At 49.1% G+C, this 22,712-nt stretch overlaps 1 protein-coding gene across 1 annotated transcript in view; it reads left to right on the top strand.

The window, feature by feature from the left end:
* Positions 1-346: 346 nt before the first annotated feature.
* LOC141112875 (blastomere cadherin-like) overlaps positions 347-22,712 on the top strand; it is a gene marked incomplete in the record, with an annotated part of 136,747 nt that continues 114,381 nt past the window's right edge. The window contains 5 exon segments of the mRNA XM_073605978.1: positions 347-497; positions 3,981-4,083; positions 14,448-14,653; positions 20,842-20,943; positions 22,133-22,291. Of these exon segments, the coding sequence (XP_073462079.1) occupies positions 459-497; positions 3,981-4,083; positions 14,448-14,653; positions 20,842-20,943; positions 22,133-22,291 (609 nt within the window).

Below are 22,712 nucleotides of genomic sequence, written 5' to 3' on the forward strand. Positions count from 1 at the left end.
GGAGACATGGATGGAGACATGGATGGATGGATGGATGGAGACATGGATGGATGGACGGAGACATGGATGGACGGAGACATGGATGGATGGATGGAGACATGGATGGATGGATGGATGGAGACATGGATGGAGACATGGATGGATGGATGGAGTTTGCTTTGAATATTAAAAATGAATTAAATAGTGTTTTTGGTTTGAGGTTCTCAGATGCTGAGAAGATCAAAGTGTTGTAACTCTCCGGTCGGACCTCTTGGTGACTGGGGCCTTGGAGCCTCCAGTGGGGGAGGTTGGGTTGGGTTGATTTGAGGGGGAGGACGGGTTGGGTCAGGGGAGGGGGGACTCAGCCCTCTCACATCTGTAATTACTTAAACAGCTGGAGGGCTTCTCTTGCCACATCCCTATGAGGGGGGGAGGATCGCAGATTCTTCTAGAGCCAGTTATTGGGAGACGTGTCCAGGATGAAGCTCTGTTGTCTTCTCCTCGTCTCGCTGATTCAGGTGAGAAAACTTTACTTCTGATGTTTCCCCCGATAATCGCGGCTTCTGTTACCATACTGCATGGCCGGTGTCACTGGGGGGGGGGGGGTAAAATCCCACCAGCATAATCTGCAGCAACTCATCATAGGGGTACATGGGAATCGCTGTTCATAGGTCACCCCGGGTGTGTGTGTGGGGGGGGGTCATCCACAAAACTTCTCATTCACAGCAAGACGTCCCGAGAGGGAAATGTCCCCAATAGAGGAATATTAGAGGAGCTTCTATAATAGAACATCATTGTTTTATTATTCTTCATTGTCAATCCTTAGATGTGACGGCGCCATTCTCACTTCTATTTTCATCTGGTGATCCTGACAATAAGTTTTTCAAAAGCACAAGCTCTACTGCAGAATCACAGCGATGAGACAAACCATTTACTACTGAGAGGGATGCTTACAATGACCAGCTTTTATTTATCTTTATCTAAAATCTTTATACCAAAAAGAACAAAATTGTTAACTGTGACTGATTATAAAGTGTGACGGTGGGGGATGGTGTTCTTGGGGTCATAGGTCCTCCATGTATGACGGTGGGGGGATGGTGTTCTTGGGGTCATAGGACCTCCATGTATGACGGTGGGGGATGGTGTTCTTGGGGACATAGGTCCTCATGTATGACGGTGGGGGATGGTGTTCTTGGGGACATAGGTCCTCATGTATGACGGTGGGGGATGGTGTTCTTGGGGTCATAGGACCTCCATGTATGACGGTGGGGGATGGTGTTCTTGGGGTCATAGGACCTCCATGTATGACGGTGGGGGATGGTGTTCTTGGGGTCATAGGACCTCCATGTATGACGGTGGGGGATGGTGTTCTTGGGGTCATAGGACCTCCATGTATGACGGTGGGGGATGGCGTTCTTGGGGTCATAGGACCTCCATGTATGACGGTGGGGGATGGTGTTCTTGGGGTCATAGGACCTCCATGTATGACGGTGGGGGATGGTGTTCTTGGGGTCATAGGACCTCCATGTATGACAGTGGGGGATGGTGTTCTTGGGGTCATAGGACCTCCATGTATGACGGTGGGGGATGGTGTTCTTGGGGTCATAGGACCTCCATGTATGATGGTGGGGGAGGGTGTTCTTGGGGTCATAGGACCTCCATGTATGACGGTGGGGGATGGCGTTCTTGGGGTCATAGGACCTCCATGTATGACGGTGGGGGATGGCGTTCTTGGGGTCATAGGACCTCCATGTATGACGGTGGGGGATGGTGTTCTTGGGGTCATAGGACCTCCATGTATGACAGTGGGGGATGGTGTTCTTGGGGTCATAGGACCTCCATGTATGACGGTGGGGGATGGTGTTCTTGGGGTCATAGGACCTCCATGTATGATGGTGGGGGAGGGTGTTCTTGGGGTCATAGGACCTCCATGTATGACGGTGGGGGATGGTGTTCTTGGGGTCATAGGACCTCCATGTATGACGGTGGGGGATGGTGTTCTTGGGGTCATAGGACCTCCATGTATGACGGTGGGGGATGGTGTTCTTGGGGTCATAGGACCTCCATGTATGACGGTGGGGGATGGTGTTCTTGGGGTCATAGGACCTCCATGTATGACAGTGGGGGATGGTGTTCTTGGGGTCATAGGCAGCATTCCTCCTCCTCCAAACACGGCGAGTTGAGTTGATGCCAAAGATCTCGATTTTGGTCTCCTCTGACCACAACACTTTCCTCCAGTTCTCCTCTGAATCATTCGATGTTCATTAGTAATCTTCAGACGGACCTGTACATGTGATTTCCTGAGCAGGGGGACCTTGCGGGGGCTGCAGGATTTCAGTCCTTCACGGTGTAGTGTGTTACCGATTGTTTTCTTGGTGACTATGGTCCCAGCTGAGATAATTGACAAGATTCTTCGTGTAGTTCTGGGCTGATTCCTCACCGTTCTCATGATCATTGAACCTCCACAAGGTGAGACCTTGTATGGAGCCCCAGACCGAGGGAGATCGATCGTTATTTTGTGTTTCTTCCATTTGTGAAATAATCCCATCAACTGTTGTCACCCTCTCACCAAGCTGCTTGGCGATGGTCTTGTAGCCCATTCCAGCCTTGTGTAGGTCTACAATCTTATCCCTGACATCCTTGGACAGCTCTTTGGTCTTGGCCATGGTGGAGAGATTGGAATCTGATTGATTGCTTCTGTGGACAGGTGTCTTTTATACAGGTAACAAGCTGAGATTAGGAGCACTCCCTTTAAGAGAGACAGAGAAGAGAGAGAGAAGAGAGAAGAGTGCTCCTAATCTCAGCTCATTACCTGTATAGAAGACACCTGGGAACCAGAAATCTTGTGGATTGATAAGGGTTCACATACTTATTTCACTCATTAAAATGCAAATCAATTTATAACTTTTTTGAAATGTGTTTTTCTGGATATCTTTGTTTTTATGCTCTCACTGTTATAATAAACCGACCAATAAAATTATAGACGATCGATTCTTTGTCACAAAATCAGCAGCCGATCAAATACTTTTCCCCTCACTGTATAGACAAAGGAGAACCTCGGCACCTCACAGACCAGGAAGTTCTCTGATAGATTTCAGGAGGAAGTTCAGACAAAAATAAAATTTTTAGGTGATTGGACACAATTATCTACATTTTCCCTGAATCTTCATTTTTATTAAATTTTAATTCCACTTTAAAGAGACAAAACACAGGAAATGTCCGTATTTATTACATGAATTATTACTCTTTAACGTATAACTGAAGGCAAACTTTTTTTTTTTAATTCTGCATGGAGTAAGAGAAGGGTATGACCCCGGTCAGGGTTTTTTTATTTTTTATTTTTTGCCATCTGTGTCCCCATTGGGGGAGGTTTTCCTTCACTTCCTGTCCCATAGACACAACAGGAAATGAGAGGATATCCCTGTAAAGTGAGGGAATCCCGGGGTGTCACCAGAACGAGTGCCCCCATTGGGGGAGGTTTTCCTTCACTTCCTGTCCCATAGACACAACAGGAAATGAGAGGATATCCCTGTAAAGTGAGGGAATCCCGGGGTGTCACCAGAACGAGTGCCCCCATTGGGGGAGGTTTTCCTTCACTTCCTGTCCCATAGACACAACAGGAAATGAGAGGATATCCCTGTAAAGTGAGGGAATCCCGGGGTGTCACCAGAACGAGTGCCCCCATTGGGGGAGGTTTTCCTTCAATCCTAGCTTGACCCTCCCCACTTCTTCCATGTTTTAGTACTATGTAAAGACAGGGCCGGGAAAGTGATTGGAGAACATCCTCTCCACTGTAATTAGATTAAATAAAATTCCTGTTGTTGAAGAGTGAAGCTGCCTGTGGATGGTGCTGGGTCAGCAGGTGGCCGTTCTGCCCGGACAGACCGGGTCTCTGATGCATAAAGTGTCATTTATGATACAGAAGAGTTTCTGTGATAAGAAATGTATACATTGTGTCCTATGAAGGGACTGGGTGACTCTTCTCCTATTGGCTCCTGTAGGTGTGCCATGGAAGCACGGAGTGTGAGCCGGGATTCACCGAGCCGCGTTATGCTTTCACCGTGACCCGCAAGGTTCTGGAACGAGGAAGAGTCCTGGGGAAAGGTGAGCCGATCTGAATGTGGGATGACGGGGGGGAGGGGCACATACAGGTACACACCATAGAGGAATAGGATTTGTTCAATGGAGGGTCGTCCAGCACCCGGGGTAAGGATCCAGAATTGCACACCCCTCCCTCACTGATACATGCCATAGAATGGGGGTGTACAACCCTGGGCCTGTTCTTTGCCCCCCCTTGCTCGTCTGTGCCTGGGGCAGCTGCCCCTCCTGCCCACCCCTTGTACTGGCACTGACTTTGTTCAGATTTCATGTCTCGGCTTTACAGCCAAAGTGTAATGAGATGCAGATGTCATACCTGTGCCATGTTTCTGCCCCGCCGACATCCTGAGGATTGAGGTGGCAGAGATGCCGGTGGGGGGGAGGGGAGTGGATTCTTTGCTTTCCCCGAATTGGTTCATTCCCCTGAATCCGATCCCTGCTGAAGCGACTGAGCGACCCCAGGGCAACAAGCACAGGTGGGAGGAAGGACACGCCCCCTGACCTGTGGGGACACGCCTCCTAACCTGTGGGGACACGCCTCCTGACCTGTGGGGACACGCCTCCTGACCTGTGGGGACACGCCTCCTGACCTGTGGCAACACGCCTCCTGACCTGTGGGGACACGCCTCCTGACCTGTGGCGACACGCCTCCTGACCTGTGGCGACACGCCTCCTGACCTGTGGGGACACGCCTCCTGACCTGTGGGGACACGCCTCCTGACCTGTGGCAACACGCCTCCTGACCTGTGGGGACACGCCTCCTGACCTGTGGCAACACGCCTCCTGACCTGTGGCGACACGCCTCCTAACCTGTGGGGACACGCCTCCTGACCTGTGGGGACACGCCTCCTGACCTGTGGGGACACGCCTCCTGACCTGTGGGGACACGCCTCCTGACCTGTGGCAACACGCCTCCTGACCTGTGGCAACACGCCTCCTGACCTGTGGCGACACACCTCCTGACCTGTGATGACACGCCTCCTGACCTATGGGGACACACCTCCTGACCTTTGACCCTTGGGGGAGGTCCTTAACCATCCTCAGTGTCTGTACCGGCAGTAACCCGAACTTTAAACTTTGACTCTAAATTTTCATAAGAAAACCACAAGCTCAGTATATGAGTCTGTTGTATATACCTGTATACTGTGGGGGCAGCTCACCTATCCCCTCCCCCCCACCCCAACCAATGAAATTTACTTCCATTTCTGTCCTATAGCAGATCATTCCTGCCCATTCACACCGCCAGCAGCTGATTACACACAGTGGAAGCCAATCTGCAGGTGGCGGGCACTCGATGTCCTCCGGCACCCGCCGATCGTCCGGCAGAGACGCAGAACTGCGATCTGTAAACAAGGCAAATCTCCTTTCTGACGGGGGGGGGGGGGGGAGGGGATATATTCCGTGTCTCTGCAAAGCAGGGAATAAAATCAATCTCTTTCTCTAGTAAAAGCACCTCCCCCACAGTACACACAAACACTGGCTAGGCAGACATTTAACCCTTTGATTGCCCCCTGATGTTAACCCCTTCCCAGCCAGTGTCAGTGTATAGTTTTAGCACCGATCATTGTATTGGTGTCGCTGGTTCCCTAAAAGTGTCAAAAGTGTCAGTTAGTGTCCGATTTCGTCCGCCGCAATATCGCAGTCCCGCTATAAGTCGCCGATTATTACTAGTAAGAAATACAAAAAATCCCCTAGTTTGTAGACGTTATAACTTTTGCGCAAACCAATCAATTTACTCCTATTAGGATTTAATTTTTAACCAAAAACATGTAGAAGAATACATATCGGAATAAATTCATGAAGATATTTGATTTTTTAGATTTGTTTTATTGGATGTTTTTTAGCAGAAAGTAAAAAATGTTTTTTGTCAAAATTGTCGCTCGTTTTTTGTTTATAGCGCAAAAAATAAAAACCGCAGAGGTGATCAAATACCACTAAAAGAAATCTCTATTTGTGGGGAAAAAATGACGTCGATTTTATTTGGGTGCAATGTCGCACGACCGCGCAATTGTCAGTTAAAATAACGCAGTGCCGTATCACAAAAAAGTGGCCTGGTCATGAAGGGGGGTAAATCTTCCAGAGGTCAGATCGCTACTCACATTAATCGCTACAAGATTACTAATCACCGGAGACGTCAGTAGAGGGAATGATTTATTGAAGGAAGGTGGAAATATATGAATTTAATTAACATAGAAAATCTCATGTCTGTGACTTTCCTGCTCAGATCTTCGATCGCTGACTCTGCAGACGCGACAAGTTGGAGCGAATACTAAGAATGTTGGAAATGCCCCTTAGGAGACATCTGGAAGATCGCAGGATTAAATAAATGCACCAAACTCCGAATAAATTACCAACACCTACAAAAGTGGAGCGAATTACTCTGCACCTTACATGGGGGCCTCCCCTGCGGAGCACCGTACCGCCCCCTGCTGGTACCATCTGACCAATCACAGCAGATCACATGACAGTCGTAAATAATGGTGGCTTCCTTGCATGCCATCCATTTACAATTGTGTTGCTAGCTGTGATTGGTCACATTGATCACATGCTACAGACAGGGCCAATCACAGCCCGTCATGTGATGTCATTGGATGTTACCAACCACAACCAGACATGTGCATGACAAACAAACTTGTATCGTCTGAATTTGTTCATCTAGTTATTTATTTTTGTTAAATTCGGTTGATTCGTTCAATTCGTATTCAGGATTCGGAATCTTTTGAATTTTCTTCGAATTTACCGGGTTTTTTTTTTCTGATTTAAAATGTTTGAATCTGATAGGGAAATCCCAGAACTTTCCGATAACATTCTGACTGCTGAACCACATTCAAAAAAGATGTATTTAATATTCAAGCCCATAGTTTTAGCCATAGGCAGGGAGAACAATACAGTGAGATAATACATGGTGACATTCAATATGATTGTTGTGACTGAGGCTGGGGGCCGAGTACATTTTATACTCTATACAAAGGGGGGGGGATAATCCTTGTAAGTCTCTTTGAAGTCCTCATTAACTTGTTGGTCATTTACATAAACAGATGGTCAATTAAAGTGGTGTTCCGGCCGAAATGATACTTTTTAAATAAAAATCCCCCTATAATACACAAGCTTAATGTATTCTAGTAAAGCGAGTCTGTAAACGAAGGTCTGTTTTGTTGGTTTATAGCAGTAGTTTGTTATTTTTTAACCCCTTCCCGCCGACCGAACGCAGATATGCGTACTCAGCTTTCCAGGGTTATACCGGGATGATGCCCGCAGCTGCAGGCATCATCCCGGTACCGTTGTTTTCAGCGGGCGATCGGCTACCCGAGTATAACAACCGATGTGGCTAAAAGCCGCTCGGTGGTTATACCGGAGGAGCGGGAGGGGACATCCCCCCCCTCCCGCCGCCTCCCGCCGCTGTTACCGGGCCTCCCGTGCGATCGGGAGGCCCGGTGTCCATTCCGCTGCCTTCGGCGGCTGGGGGCGGGCTGGAACGAAGCTGCGAGCGGCTTCGTTACAGCCTTCTTCTTGTAAATGCGGAAGCGACGTCATGACGTCACTTCCCGTTTACTCGGCTGCCAATGGCGCCGAATTTAAAAAAGTACACAGTATTCAGAATCGCCGTTTTCAGGGATCTGAATACTTTGAAGTGTAAAGGAGGGATGGGGGGTCTTTTAGACCCCCCCCCCCCAATCCCTCCATAAAGAGGACCTGTCACCGTCTATTACTGTCACATAGGATGTTTACATTCATTATAGACCCCAGATCTCTCCATAAAGAGGACCTGTCACCTCCTATTACTGTCACATGGGATGTTTATATTCATTATAGACCCCAGATCTCTCCATAAAGAGGACCTGTCACCGTCTATTACTGTCACATGGGATGTTTACATTCATTATAGACCCCAGATCTCTCCATAAAGAGGACCTGTCACCTCCTATTACTGTCACATGGGATGTTTACATTCATTATAGACCCCAGATCTCTCCATAAAGAGGACCTGTCACCACCTATTACTGTCACATGGGATGTTTACATTCATTATAGACCCCAGATCTCTCCATAAAGAGGACCTGTCACCTCCTATTACTGTCACATGGGATGTTTACATTCATTATAGACCCCAGATCTCTCCATAAAGAGGACCTGTCACCTCCTATTACTGTCACATGGGATGTTTACATTGCTTGTGACAACAATAAAATAAAAAAAATAAAAAAAAAAAATTTTTAAACACAATTTATAAAGTACAAAAATAAATAAATAAAATTAAAAAAAAAAATTTTTAAACACAATTTATAAAGTACAAAAATAAATAAATTAAAAAAAAAAAAAAAAAAAAATTTTAAAGTGACCCTGTCCCCGCGAGCTCGCGCAGCGAAGAAAACGCATACGGAAGTCGCGCCCGCATATGTAAACGATGTTCAAACCACACATGTGAGGTATCGCCGCAATCGTCAGAGCGAGAGCAATAATTCTAGCCCTAGACCTCCTCTGTAGCTCAAACCTGGTAACCGTAAAAAATTTTTAAATCGTCGCCTATGGAAATTCAAAGGTACCGTAGTTCGTCGCCATTCCACGAGTGCGTGCAATTATAAAGCGTGACATGTTTGGTATCTATTTACTCGGCGTAACATCATCTTTCACATTATACAAAAAAATTGGGGTAACTTTACTGTTTGGATTTTTTAAAATTCATGAAAGTGTCACTTTTCCAAAAATTTGCGTTTAAAACACCGCTGCACAAATACCGTGTGATAAAAAATATTGCAACAATCGCCATTTTATTCTCTAGATTCTCTGCTAAAAAAATATATATAATGTTTGGGGGTTCTAAGTCATTTTCTAGCAAAAAATACGGATTTTAACTTGTAAACACCAAATTTCAAAAATAGGCTTAGTCATGAAAGGGTTAAACTTACAGCAGGCCGTGGCCATCTTAAGTGTGGGCATCTGAAGCCAGACTGTATTTCTTCCTGCATCTCCTCCTTGCAGATCTCACACATGCTCAGTGCAGCACAAGCAGTGTAATAGGTTTCAGGTCAGGTTTCCATAGCAACAGCAGTTTCAGTGGAAGTTGCCGCCCCTTCCCAGAAGGCATTGCAAACAGGAAATGATGCGATGGGCCGCGGCCAGGGAGGAGGAAGTGAGAAATGAATACAGCAGATATACAGGAGGTGCTGAGAAAATTAAAAAATATCCAATTCGTTTACAGGGCAGAGTTTAGTGAGGGATGCTGAAGAGTTGTGAAAGTGGGTGGAGCTCCACTTTAAGATATACAAATCACTTCCCAATTCTGTGGGAAATCAGAGATAAACCTTTTCACAGCTGAAGGTGTAAATGTCATTTGACCACAACCAAAAACATCAGTTCTATTCTATGACTATCAGAGTCGTATCCAATATATCTGCTTAATCAGAATACATGTTTTGATAATCATAACTAAATGTTTGATAAATAAATATCTATTCCATTTACCCGATCAAATCGATACATTATTTAATCGGTCAAATCGAAAACTTTTAGATTTTCTTTTTTTCGATTCCAATGTGGCAAAATGAAGAAACAAAAGGAAATCTTCATCAAATGATTACAATGACTCTTTAAATCACGTTTTGGCTTCACAAAAAAACAGCAATTATTTCCAAATGGTCCTCTAATTACAATAATTACAATAATAATAATAATCTTTGATTTCAGTAAATATGTGTAGAGAGAATTCAACGGAAGTCCCATGTAAAATTAGATTCAAATTACAGTCCGAATTTCCCATGAATTTGGTTTCGTTATTCGGAGCATTCTGTAAATTCTGTTTATATTCTAATTCGGATAAATCCGAATCTCCGAATAACGAAAATTTCATCAGAATATTAATTCGGAACAAAACGAAACGCACATCTCAAACCACAACAATACACACCCAATCAGCTTCAATCAGTAAAAATGGTTCTTTATACCAAAGAAATGAATTGGCACAAAGAGATCAGAATGTAAAAAAAGAAAACAAAATCCTGATCACTTCCCCAGAGTAGTGCAGTGTTACTATGGTAACATTATATTGCTCTGGTCACAATGTGTTAAAAAAAAAATGTAATAAAAAAGAAAAACCAAAAGGGAAAAAAAATGTTTAAAAATGTTTTCCTTTTTTTTTTTAATTTTCTAATTCTTCCAAAAATTATGACAAGAAATGACAACTTCAAAAACTCGCAATGCCTCCTACTAAATACATTAGAATGTCTACTTTTCAAAAAGGGGCGATTTGTTTTTTTTTGTTTTTTTTACTGTCCTGGGTATGTTAGTGATCTCCAGAAATGAGATCGGCCGTCAGTATATCAGGATTGATCGATTGATCAGATATATATCCCACAGCTTGTGATCTCTATAACTTTCTTACACACTAAATAATATTCACTGATTTGGGGTATTTTCACCAAAGAAATGGAGCAGAATATATTTTGGTTTAAATTTATGAAGAAAGATTATTTATTTGCAAAATTTTATAACAGAAACGAAGAAAACGTGTTTTATTGTTTTTTTTTTCAAAATTTTTAGTCTTTTGTTCGTTTAGCAAAAAATAAAAAACCCCCAGAGGTGATTAAATACCACCAAAAGAAAGTTCTATTTGTGTGGAAAAAAATCATAAAAATGTCCTATTGCACGTTTCATGACCGCGTAATTGTCACTCAAAGTGTGACAGCACTGAAAGCTGAGAATTGGCCTGGGCAGGAAGGGGGGGTAGTGTCCGGTATTGGGGGGGCAGGAAATTGTCCGGTATTGGGGGGTAGGAAGGGGGGTGTCCGGTATTGGGGGGCAGAAAGGGGGGAGAGTGCCAGTATTGGGTTGGGGAGCAGGAAAGGGGAGGGGAGTGTCTGGTATTGGGGGGGCAGGAAGGGGGAGAGTGCCCAGTATTGGGGGAGTGTCCAGTATTGGGGAGCAGGGGAGTGTCTGATATTGGGGGGCAGGAAGGGGGAGAGTGCCCAGTATTAGGGGGAGTGTCCAGTATTGGGGAGCAGGGAAGTGTCTGATATTGGGGGGCAGGAAGGGGGAGAGTGCCCGGTATTAGGGGGAGAGTGTCCAGTATTGGGGGGCAGGAAAGGGGAAGGAAGTGTCCGATATTCGGGGGGGAGGGGAGTGTCTGGTATTGGGGGGCAGGAAGGGGGGAGAGTGCTGAGTATTAAGGAGGGGAGTGTCCGGTGTGGGGGGCAGGAAGGGGGGGTAGAGTGCCCGGTATTATGGGGGAGTGCCCATCCCGGTATTGGGGGGCGGGAAGGTGGAGGGGAGTGTCTGGTATTGGGGGGAGTGTCCGGTATTGGGGGGAGTGTCCGGTATTGGGGGGGTGTCCGGTATTGGGGGGGTTTCTGGTATTGGTGGGGAGTGTCTGGTATTAGGAGGGAGTGTCCGGTGTTGGGGGGGGTGTCCAGTATTGGGGAAGTGTCCGGTGTTGGGAGGGAGTGTCCGGTATTGGAGGGAGTGTCCGGTATTGGGGGGGTGTCCGGTATTGGGGGGGTGTCCGGTATTGGGGGGAGTGTCCGGTATTGGGGGGGTGTCCGGTATTGGGGGGGTGTCCGGTATTGGGGGAATGTCCGGTATTGGGGGGAGTGTCCGGTATTGGGGGGGTGTCCGGTATTGGGGGGGTGTCCGGTATTGGGGGGGTTTCTGGTATTGGTGGGGAGTGTCTGGTATTAGGAGGGAGTGTCCGGTGTTGGGGGGGGTTTCCGGTATTGGGGAAGTGTCCGGTGTTGGGAGGGAGTGTCCGGTATTGGGGGGGTGTCCGGTATTGAGGGGGTGTCCGGTATTGGGGGGAGTGTCCGGTATGGGGGGGAGTGTCCGGTATTGGGGGGGAGTGTCTGGTATTGGGGGGGTCTGGTATAGGAGGGAGTGTCCGGTATTGGGGGGGTGTCCGGTATTGAGGGGGTGTCCGGTATTGGAGGGGAGTGTCTGGTATTGGGGGGGGTCTGGTATTGGGGGGGGTCTGGTATTGGGGGGTGTCTGGTATAGGAGGGAGTGTTCGGTATTGGGGGGGTGTCCGGTATTGAGGGGGTGTCCGGTATTGGGGGGAGTGTCCGGTATTGGGGGGTGTCTGGTATAGGAGGGAGTGTTCGGTATTGGGGGGGTGTCCGGTATTGGGGGGGGGTCTGGTATTGGGGGGTGTCTGGTATAGGAGGGAGTGTCCGGTATTGGGGGGGTGTCCGGTATTGGGGGGAGTGTCCGGTATTGGGGGGGTGTCCGGTATTGGGGGAGTGTCCGGTATTGGGGGGAGTGTCCGGTATTGGGGGGGTGTCCGGTATTGGGGGGGTGTCCGGTATTGGGGGGGTTTCTGGTATTGGTGGGGAGTGTCTGGTATTAGGAGGGAGTGTCCGGTGTTGGGGGGGGTTTCCGGTATTGGGGAAGTGTCCGGTGTTGGGAGGGAGTGTCCGGTATTGGAGGGAGTGTCCGGTATTGGGGGGTGTCCGGTATTGAGGGGGTGTCCGGTATTGGGGGGAGTGTCCGGTATGGGGGGGGGAGTGTCCGGTATGGGGGGGAGTGTCCGGTATTGGGGGGGAGTGTCTGGTATTGGGGGGGTCTGGTATTGGGGGGGTCTGGTATAGGAGGGAGTGTCCGGTATTGGGGGGGGTGTCCGGTATTGAGGGGGTGTCCGGTATTGGAGGGGAGTGTCTGGTATTGGGGGGGGTCTGGTATTGGGGGGTGTCTGGTATAGGAGGGAGTGTTCGGTATTGGGGGGGTGTCCGGTATTGAGGGGGTGTCCGGTATTGGGGGGAGTGTCCGGTATTGGGGGGTGTCTGGTATAGGAGGGAGTGTCTGGTATTGGGGGGGGTCTGGTATTGGGGGGTGTCTGGTATAGGAGGGAGTGTCCGGTATTGGGGGGGTGTCCGGTATTGAGGGGGTGTCCGGTATTGGGGGGAGTGTCCGGTATTGGGGGGTGTCTGGTATAGGAGGGAGTGTTCGGTATTGGGGGGGTGTCCGGTATTGGGGGGGGGTCTGGTATTGGGGGGTGTCTGGTATAGGAGGGAGTGTCCGGTATTGGAGGGAGTGTCCGGTATTGGGGGGAGTGGCCGGTATGGGGGGGAGTGTCCGGTATGGGGGGGAGTGTCTGGTATTGGGGGGGTCTGGTATTGGGGGGGGGTCTGGTATAGGAGGGAGTGTCCGGTATTGGGGGGGTGTCCGGTATTGAGGGGGTGTCCGGTATTGGAGGGGAGTGTCTGGTATTGGGGGGGGTCTGGTATTGGGGGGGGTCTGGTATAGGAGGGAGTGTTCGGTATTGGGGGGGTGTCCGGTATTGAGGGGGTGTCCGGTATTGGGGGGAGTGTCCGGTATTGGGGGGTGTCTGGTATAGGAGGGAGTGTTCGGTATTGGGGGGGTGTCCGGTATTGGGGGGGTGTCCGGTATTGGGGGGGGGTCTGGTATTGGGGGGTGTCTGGTATAGGAGGGAGTGTCCGGTATTGGGGGGGTGTCCGGTATTGGGGGGAGTGTCCGGTATTGGGGGGTGTCCGGTATTGAGGGGGTGTCCGGTATTGGGGGGAGTGTCCGGTATGGGGGGGGAGTGTCCGGTATGGGGGGGAGTGTCCGGTATTGGGGGGGAGTGTCTGGTATTGGGGGGTGTCTGGTATAGGAGGGAGTGTTCGGTATTGGGGGGGTGTCCGGTATTGAGGGGGTGTCCGGTATTGGGGGGGAGTGTCCGGTATTGGGGGGTGTCTGGTATAGGAGGGAGTGTTCGGTATTGGGGGGGTGTCCGGTATTGAGGGGGTGTCCGGTATGGGGGGGAGTGTCCGGTATTGGGGGGGAGTGTCTGGTATTGGGGGGTGTCTGGTATAGGAGGGAGTGTTCGGTATTGGGGGGGTGTCCGGTATTGAGGGGGTGTCCGGTATTGGGGGGAGTGTCCGGTATTGGGGGGTGTCTGGTATAGGAGGGAGTGTTCGGTATTGGGGGGTGTCCGGTATTGGGGGGGGGTCTGGTATTGGGGGGTGTCTGGTATAGGAGGGAGTGTCCGGTATTGGAGGGAGTGTCCGGTATTGGGGGGAGTGTCCGGTATTGGGGGGAGTGTCCGGTATTGGGGGGAGTGTCCGGTATTGGGGGTGGAGTATCCGGTATGGGGGTGGAGTGTCCGGTATGGGGGTGGAGTGTCCGGTATTGGGGGGGGGTCTGGTATTGGGGGGTGTCTGGTATAGGAGGGAGTGTCCGGTATTGGGGGGGGTCTGGTATAGGAGGGAGTGTCCGGTATTGGGGGGGGGTGTCCGGTATTGGGGGGTTAAGACCATCTCTCTTTTGGGGTGCAGAGAGAATCTGGCGCAGACAGTTTTTGTGTCTCTAGAAGTGAGGTACGTTGTAGACGGATTGTAAGAAGATATTCGAATATAAAGGGTTCCCCTTTTCTTTCCCTCTTGCAGTGACGTTCGATTCTTGCTCCTCTGAGTCCCGGGCTCTCTTCTCCGCCGATGACTCGCGATTCCGAGTTTTCCCGGACGGGAAGGTGACGGTGAAGAGGCAGGTCACCCTCCATGATGGATCCGTCAGCTTCGTGCTGAACGCCTGGGACGGCGCTGGGCAGAAATACTCGGTGACGGTGTTTGTGTGGAATGAGAGGGAGCAGCAGGTAACTCGCTCTTCATAGGAAGAACTCTTCATAGGTGTCTGATGACTCCCAATCCCTTCATTGTCTCAGTTATCTTAGGACCCTTCCACACACCCAACCAATCAGGTCTAACTGTCAGTTTTTTAGGCCGATCCGATCGGAAGGTCGATGAATTCCTATGGAGTGTAAATGGACATCTGTCTACACCCACCTACCCCCGGCTCTGATCAAACCCACCAAAAAAATGGCGGAGCATCACGTCCTCTTCTGTTTGGGTGTAAACAGGCAGCAGAGTCCAATTATTCCCGACCCCCCCCATATAGCATTGCGGGGTCCGCCCGTGTGTACTCTGCTCATCCCCCCACTCTGATCAATGAGCCGATCGATTCCCTGCTGATCAGAACGCAGACCGCCGTGTGAGCGGCTCCACACACAATGTTCCCCGTACCGTCACTGGATATCAGTTTAGGGGGGACTAAAAACATGAAAGGCGTCTAACCCCTTCACTGCCGGAGCTGTTTTTACTTTTTGGGCATTTTTTGCACACACAGTATCTGACAAAAGTAAGTACACCCCTCAGTGACATTTGTGTAAATCTTTTCTTCTATCTTTTCATGTGACAACACTGAAGAAATGACACTTGTCTACAATGTAAAGTAGTGAGTGTACAGCTTGTATAACAGTGTAAATTTACTGTCCCCTCAAAATAACTCAACACACAGCCATTAATGTCTAAACCGCTGGCAACAAAAGTCAGTACACCCCTAAGTGAAAATCTCCAAATTGAGCCCAATTAGCCATTTTCCCTCCCCGGTGTCATGTGACTCGTTAGTGTTACAAGGTCTCAGGTGTGAATGAGGAGCAGGTGTGTTAAATTTGGTGTTATCGCTCTCACTCTCTCATACTGGTCACTGGCAGACTAAGGACATGGATTACTGGAACCATGTCCTGTGGTCTGATGAGACCAAGATAAACGTATTTGGTTCAGATGGTGACAAGCGTGTGTGGGGGCAACCAGGTGAGGAGGACAAAGACAAGTGTGTCTTGTCTACAGTCAAGCATGGTGGTGGGAGTGTCATGGTCTGGGGCTGAGTGCTGCCGGCACTGGGGGGGCTACAGATCATTGAGGGAACCATGAATGCCAACATGTACTGTGATATACTAAAGCAGAGCATGATCCCCTCCCTTCAGAGACTGGACCGCAGGGCAGTATTCCAACATGATAACCACCCCAAACACACCTCCAAGACCACCACTGCCTTGATAAAGAAGCTGAGGGTAAAGGTGATGGACTGGCCAAGCATGTCTCCAGACCTAAACCCTATTGATCATCTGTGGGACATCCTCAAACGGAAGGTTGAGGAGCGCAAGGTCTCTAACATCCACCAGCTCTGTGATGTCATCATGGAGGAGGGGAAGAGGACTCCAGTGACAACCTGTGAAGCTCTGGTGACCTCCATGTCCAAGAGGGTTAAGGCCGTGCTGGAAAATAATGGCGGCCACACAAAATATTGACACTTTGGGCCCAATTTGGAGATTTTCACTTAGGGGTGTACTGACTTTTGTTGCCAGCGGTTTAGACATTAATGGCTGTGTGTTGAGTTATTTTGAGGGGATAGCAAATTTACACTGTTATACAAGCTGTACACTCACTACTTTACATTGTAGACAAGTGTCATTTCTTCAGTGTTGTCACATGAAAAGATAGAAGAAAAGATTTACACAAATGTCACTGAGGGGTGTACTTACTTTTGTGAAATACGGTAAGTTCCTGGATAGATTTTAGTATAGGATCTTCTGCCCGGCACTGTTGGACCTCGTCTCATTTTATTGTTCAGCTTCTGCAGTAGACACTCTACAGAGTAATAATAATGTATAATAAACCAGTAAAGTCTTCAGCTCTCACCTAATAAACAAATTTCACAAATCCAATAAATATTTAAAAACATGAAAATAAAAAATAGTTGACAAATCGGGTCGGGTTCACCTAGGTGTGGGCGTGGCCTGGGGTCCGCTGCATTTCTATTCGCCGGTTCAGGTCCAAATTTTTGCTAAATTCTCACCTGAACCGGACCCAAAAAACGCCCACAGGACCTCCCATGAGAGCCGGTCACACTCACATGTCATGCCAATCGGTGAAGTCACACGTATGTGAACCCGGCCTATATCTCTAATATCACACCCCCATAGAAATCGTGTTCCACAAACTGATACGTGTACTGGGTGAGCGCCGCACACTGCTGACTTCAGTGAATACATTCGAAGCGGAGACATGAAATGAGTCGATCAGTGATTGGCCGGTGCAGGAGAGCAGAGCTGGGTGAGATTGAGGTGTGGAGGGACGACTTCTAATTATAACAGCTTTACTCTCTCCTGACTCCCCAGGTGAACGATTGAATGTTCTGTGCGGAGACGGGAACTTTCCTTCTATTTCTCTCTCTTCCTCATATCAAGACTTTTATTTTTAAATAAATGAATTTGTGTAAAGAAATGGCGCTTTTCTCTTCCTTCTTCCAAATCCACCGACTTTTCCCACAACCCTCTGCAGGCCATGAGGATAAATACGATCACAATGTCATCGAACGTCTTATATAAAGTGCAGGAGAAGAGATTGTGGAGGATAAAGGGGAACTCTGACACTCCAGTTGGTATTTGGCCTTATTTAAAGCGGATCTTCACCCCGCCCACCCGCCGCCATTCTTTCCAAGGCGAGGTGACCCCGCTGACCCCGATTCCTCATCACATATACAGGAGGAGGGAATACCAGCAGTTGGGGGGCGGAGCTTGATGGTTGTCAAGGTGGACCAAGATGGCGGCTCAGGACGCAGATACTGCACCTGATCAGCAGATTGTGGCCGACCAATGCTGGATCTGAATCCGAGACAATCCTCCATGACAGATGAAAAAATCAGAGGAGAAACCAAAGACAATCATTAGAGCTAAACCTTGTAGTGCCGATCGAAGCAACTCAACCCAGTCTATGTGGTTATCATGTATACCAAGGCCTCAGCCTCAGCACCGCACGCCACCCCTCAGCACGCCACCGCTCCGCACGCCACCCCTGCACACCTCCGCACACCACCCCTGAACCGCTCCGCACGCCACCCCTGAACCGCTCCGCACGCCACCCCTGCACACCTCCGCACACCACCCCTGAACCGCTCCGCACGCCACCCCTGAACCGCTCCGCACGCCACCCCTGCACCGCACGCCACCCCTCCGCACGCCACCCCTGCACCGCTCCGCACGCCACCCCTGCACCGCACGCCACCCCTCCGCACGCCACCCCTGCACCGCTCCGCACGCCATCTCTGCACCGCTCCGCATGCCATGTCCTGCACCGCTCTGCACGCCACCCCTGCACCACTCCGCACGCCACCTCTGCACCGCTCCGCACGCCACCTCTGCACCGCTCCGCACGCCACCTCTGCACCGCTCCGCACGCCATGTCCTGCACCACTCTGCACGCCATGTCCTGCACCGCTCTGCAGATCATGTCCTGCACTGCTCCGCACACCATGACCTGCACTGCTCTTTACGCCATGTCCTGCACCGCTCCGCACGCCATGTCCTGCACCGCTCTGTACGCCATGTCCTGCACCGCTCCTCACATCCTGTCCTGCACCGCTCCGCACATCCTGTCCTGCATCGCTCCGCACGCCATGTCCTGCACCGCTCCGCACGCCATGTCCTGCACCGATCCGCACGCCACCTCTGCATCGCTCCGCATGCCATGTCCTGCACCGCTCTGCACGCCACCCCTGCACCGCTCCGCACGCCACCCCTGCACCACTCCACACGCCACCTCTGCACCGCTCCGCACGCCACCTCTGCACCGCTCCGCACCGCTCCGCACGCCATGTCCTGCACCGCTCCGCACGCCATGTCCTGCACCACTCTGCACACCATGTCCTGCACCGCTCTGCGGATCATGTCCTGCACTGCTCCGCACACCATGACCTGCACTGCTCTTTACGCCATGTCCTGCACCGCTCCGCACGCCATGTCCTGCACCGCTCTGTACGCCATGTCCTGCACCGCTCCGCACATCCTGTCCTGCTCCGCTCCGCACATCCTGTCCTGCATCGCTCCGCACGCCATGTCCTGCAACGCTCCGCACGCGATGTCCTGCACCGCTCCGCACGCCATGTCCTGCACCGCTCCGCACGCCATGTCCTGCACCGCTCCGCACACCATGTCCTGCACCACCCCACATGCCATGCCATGCACCATTCCACACATCAAGTCCTGCACCACTCCACGTGGCTCGGTGTAGCACAGCTTCTCCTCCCTCCTGGTTGATGCATTTCCCCTCAACTGTCCTTCCCTTTCCTGGGCATTTCCCTTTTTATAGTCCCTCCTGCTCTCGGGTACTTATGGGCCTTGTAGTTGCAGCCCATGAACAGTTATGGACAGGAACTTCCAGCTGGACTACATCTCCCAGACTGCTCCTGGCCACCTATAATCAGTCACAGCTCAACTAATTAAATAACACTGCCATCTTGTGGACAAATAAGGTTCTGCAAATCCAGCAACGTTGCCCAGTGTTACAGGGCGTACACACGGTCGGACTTTGTTCGGACATTCCGACAACAAAATCCATGGATTTTTTCCGATGGATGTTGGCTCAAACTTGTCTTGCATACACACGGTCACACAAAGTTGTCGGAAAATCCGATCGTTCTAAACGCGGTGACGTAAAACACGTACGTCGGGACTATAAACGGGGCAGTGGCCAATAGCTTTCATCTCTTTATCTATTCTGAGCATGCGTGGCACTTTGTCCATCGGATTTGTGTACACACGGTCGGAATTTCTGACAACAAGGTCCTATCACACATTTTCCATCGGAAAATCCGACAGTGTGTACAGGGCATTAGAAGAACAAAAAGATTTTTCCTTTTTTATAAGGTGTGATGTGATCATTGATAGTATGGTGGGAAGTCTAGACAATGAAGAGGGCAGGTTTGTGCCGTGTCTATATAATGAATCCGAGTGAAGGGGAAGTTCCTCTCCAATCTTCTGTCCTATTATATGTTGATTCCGATGATTTGTAGATTGGAGAATGTAGCAAAGGCCGAGTCCCCCTGGAAAGAGGAATGAGGCTACAAGATAAAAACACTGAACATTGCTGCTTTATTGTTCATGTTACGTCTACAAATCTCCTTGTCCCCCCGATAGTCCTGAGGAACGTTCCGGGGGAAATATGAGCAGAGATTGGGGGGGCAACTGTGGAACCTTTCCAGAGTCTAAAATCTTCTGATTAAATGCCGGAGACCCGAACTCCTCCGGGGCTCCTCTCAGAAGAGATTTCTTCCCTCTGGGATAACCGTTTCCTGACGGACAATTCCCGGCATTTCCTCATAAATGTAGCTGGAGCTCCATCATATCCTTTTCATTTCCTTCTCCACTTTTAATTTTTATTTACTTTTTTAATTTTTTATTGGTAAAGGTGAACTAACCCTTTAAAGGCTGTTTATGTTTTTTTTTTTTTATAACCATTTGGTACTGCGCTACGCTTTGCCAATTTCAATTCACTCCTCCTCAAAAAATCGCTTTTTCAAAAATGAATGAATGTCACTATTACAGTCAGGTCCATAAATATTGGGACATCGACACAATTCTAATGTTTTTGGCTCTATACACCACAATGGATCTGAAATGAAATGAACAAGATTTGCTTTAACTGCAGACTTTCAGCTTTAATTTGAGGGATTTACATCCAAATCAGGTGAACGGTGTAGGAATTACAACAGTTTGTATATGTGCCTCCCACTTTTTGAGGGACCAAAAGTAATGGGACAATTGGCTGCTCAGCTGTTCCATGGCCAGGTGTGTGTTATTCCCTCATTATCCCATTTACAATCCCAGAATTCCAGAGTATTGTTAAATCTAAAGGAAATTGTACAGAGATTGTATCAGATGCCCATTAATGTTCCCTCTTGCCTGTTCCGAGATTTACCAAGTTAAAATCTTTACCTGGCCACAATGTAAAACACCAGAAAACACCTGCAGTATACATTATATATACACTCAGTAGGTGATTTCACTTGCAGAAAACTGCTTCCTAGATGGTCGGTGTACAAAGTTCACTCAACCAATGTACTACATTCAGTACGACCCAAAGGCACCACATCACCGACCTCCTGCATGTCATCCATTCTACAGGAAATACAGGTGACATTGAGACTCGCTTTCCTTTCTTACAGGAAACTTCCCATTTGTTGAAGAGGCAGAAGAGAGATTTGACGATCCCTCCGGTGACAATCTCTGAGAACGATCGGGGACCATTTCCTAAACGCATTGTCCAGGTAAGGGTGGTGAAGCTGCGAGGACAGAAAGAAAGGCCACTTCAGTGACTGGAAGGCTTCACTTTTTATTTTTTTTAAAATAACAAACATATCATACTTCCCTTCACTGTGCAGATCGTTTTGCACAGAGTGGCCCCAATCCTCCTCTTCTGGGGTCCCCCGGCGGCTCTCGCAGCTCCTCCCACCATTAGATAACATCTTAGGAGAAGCGCTCTCCCGAGGGGGTTACCTTGCGGGCGCGCTCCCGAGACCAGCATTTGCGTCCATAGACACGAATGCCGGACTCGGCCCCACCCCCAGGCATCCGCGTCATTGGATTTGATTGACAGCAGCGGGAGCCAATGGCTGCACTGCTATCAATCTATCCAATCAAGAACCGGGACCCTGTGGAGAGAGGGAGAGCGCGTCCCCACTGAGGAGATGAAGGGGCTCAGGTAGGTAAAAGGGGGGGGGGGGTCACTGCCAGGTATCTTTTCACCTTAATGCATAGGATGCACAAAGGTTTACAAACCCTTTAAAACACAATAGTGTCACAAATATGTGGGAAACCCTCTAATGGTGTCAGAAACCATGAAATCAGGCTGAGACAGAAGTACAGTTAAATCACACTTGTTTAATAATAAAAGTAAAAAGAACAAACGTAGTCAAAACATAGCCAAAGTTCAGTAACCGGAATGGATAGTCAGCCAAGCCAGAAGTCAGGGATCAATGTAGTGGAACAGCAAGCAGGATCTGGAGCCAGAAGGGATGTCAGCAAAGCAAGTCTTTAAACAGGAACACAGGAGATTGTCTCTGTGATGTTGACAAAGGCGAAGGCAGAGATCCTCTGGACTGGACGGCTTAATTAGGCAGGACTGACGAGCAGGATATCATCATCAGGTGAGTCACTGTGGAGAGAGATAGGAGCTGACAATTAGCCGACAGCTGAGCGGCCAGTTTAGAGAAGGAAGGGCTGAGCCCAGCCCTGACAATTGGTCAGTGAAGGATGCTGAAATTCTGCAGCATAGGAAGACATTTTAGAGGATCGTGCGCTTCCAGCCTTGTGAGAACATTGTGGGAGGGCCAATGTGATTAATAATCAGAGAAGTAAAGATGGCGACACACGTGTCTTATTGTACAATATCACTCGGGGTACATCCGCACCTGTGCAGCGTGTTTAATAATATTGTATCATATTCTCATTTTACAGATTCGTTCGACTCAGAGCACAAAAATCAAGAATATAAAATTCTCCATAAGTGGGGGAGGAGCCGACAGGCCCCCAGTTGGGGTTTTCACCATCGACGCCACCACCGGATGGCTTTCCGTTACCCGATCTCTGGACAGGGAAGATATTGATAAGTATGAGGTGAGAGTTCAGTCGATCTCTTTGTGGTAATACAATGGTGAATTTCTGCCTCTATAATCCGATTCATATGAATATTATGGGCTGGGTGAAGGTGGATGGAGGCCAGCCTCCCGTTCCCCATAGTAAAGCATTGTGGCCGGTATATATTTTCCATGTGTTTTAGGAGTCTCCCTTCCTCCATATTACTTTGATCTGATCCCCGAGGACACGGTACAGGGAGTACTTTGTCCCATCTTCCTATGTGTTGTCTAAGGCTAGCGCCCCTCCCCCTTCACAGATGTCTGACAATGTAGCTAGCAAGAGATGGCTGCCTTTTCTGATGGCATTTTTCTGTCTCCACACACCAGTCCACTATTCTATTATATTCTTTATGTGGATTGTATTGAAATGTAGTAATTACAGTTATATAACGAACTGGTAA

This window comes from Aquarana catesbeiana, linkage group LG11 (assembly GCF_042186555.1).
Source record: "Aquarana catesbeiana isolate 2022-GZ linkage group LG11, ASM4218655v1, whole genome shotgun sequence".
NCBI lineage: Eukaryota > Metazoa > Chordata > Amphibia > Anura > Ranidae > Aquarana > Aquarana catesbeiana.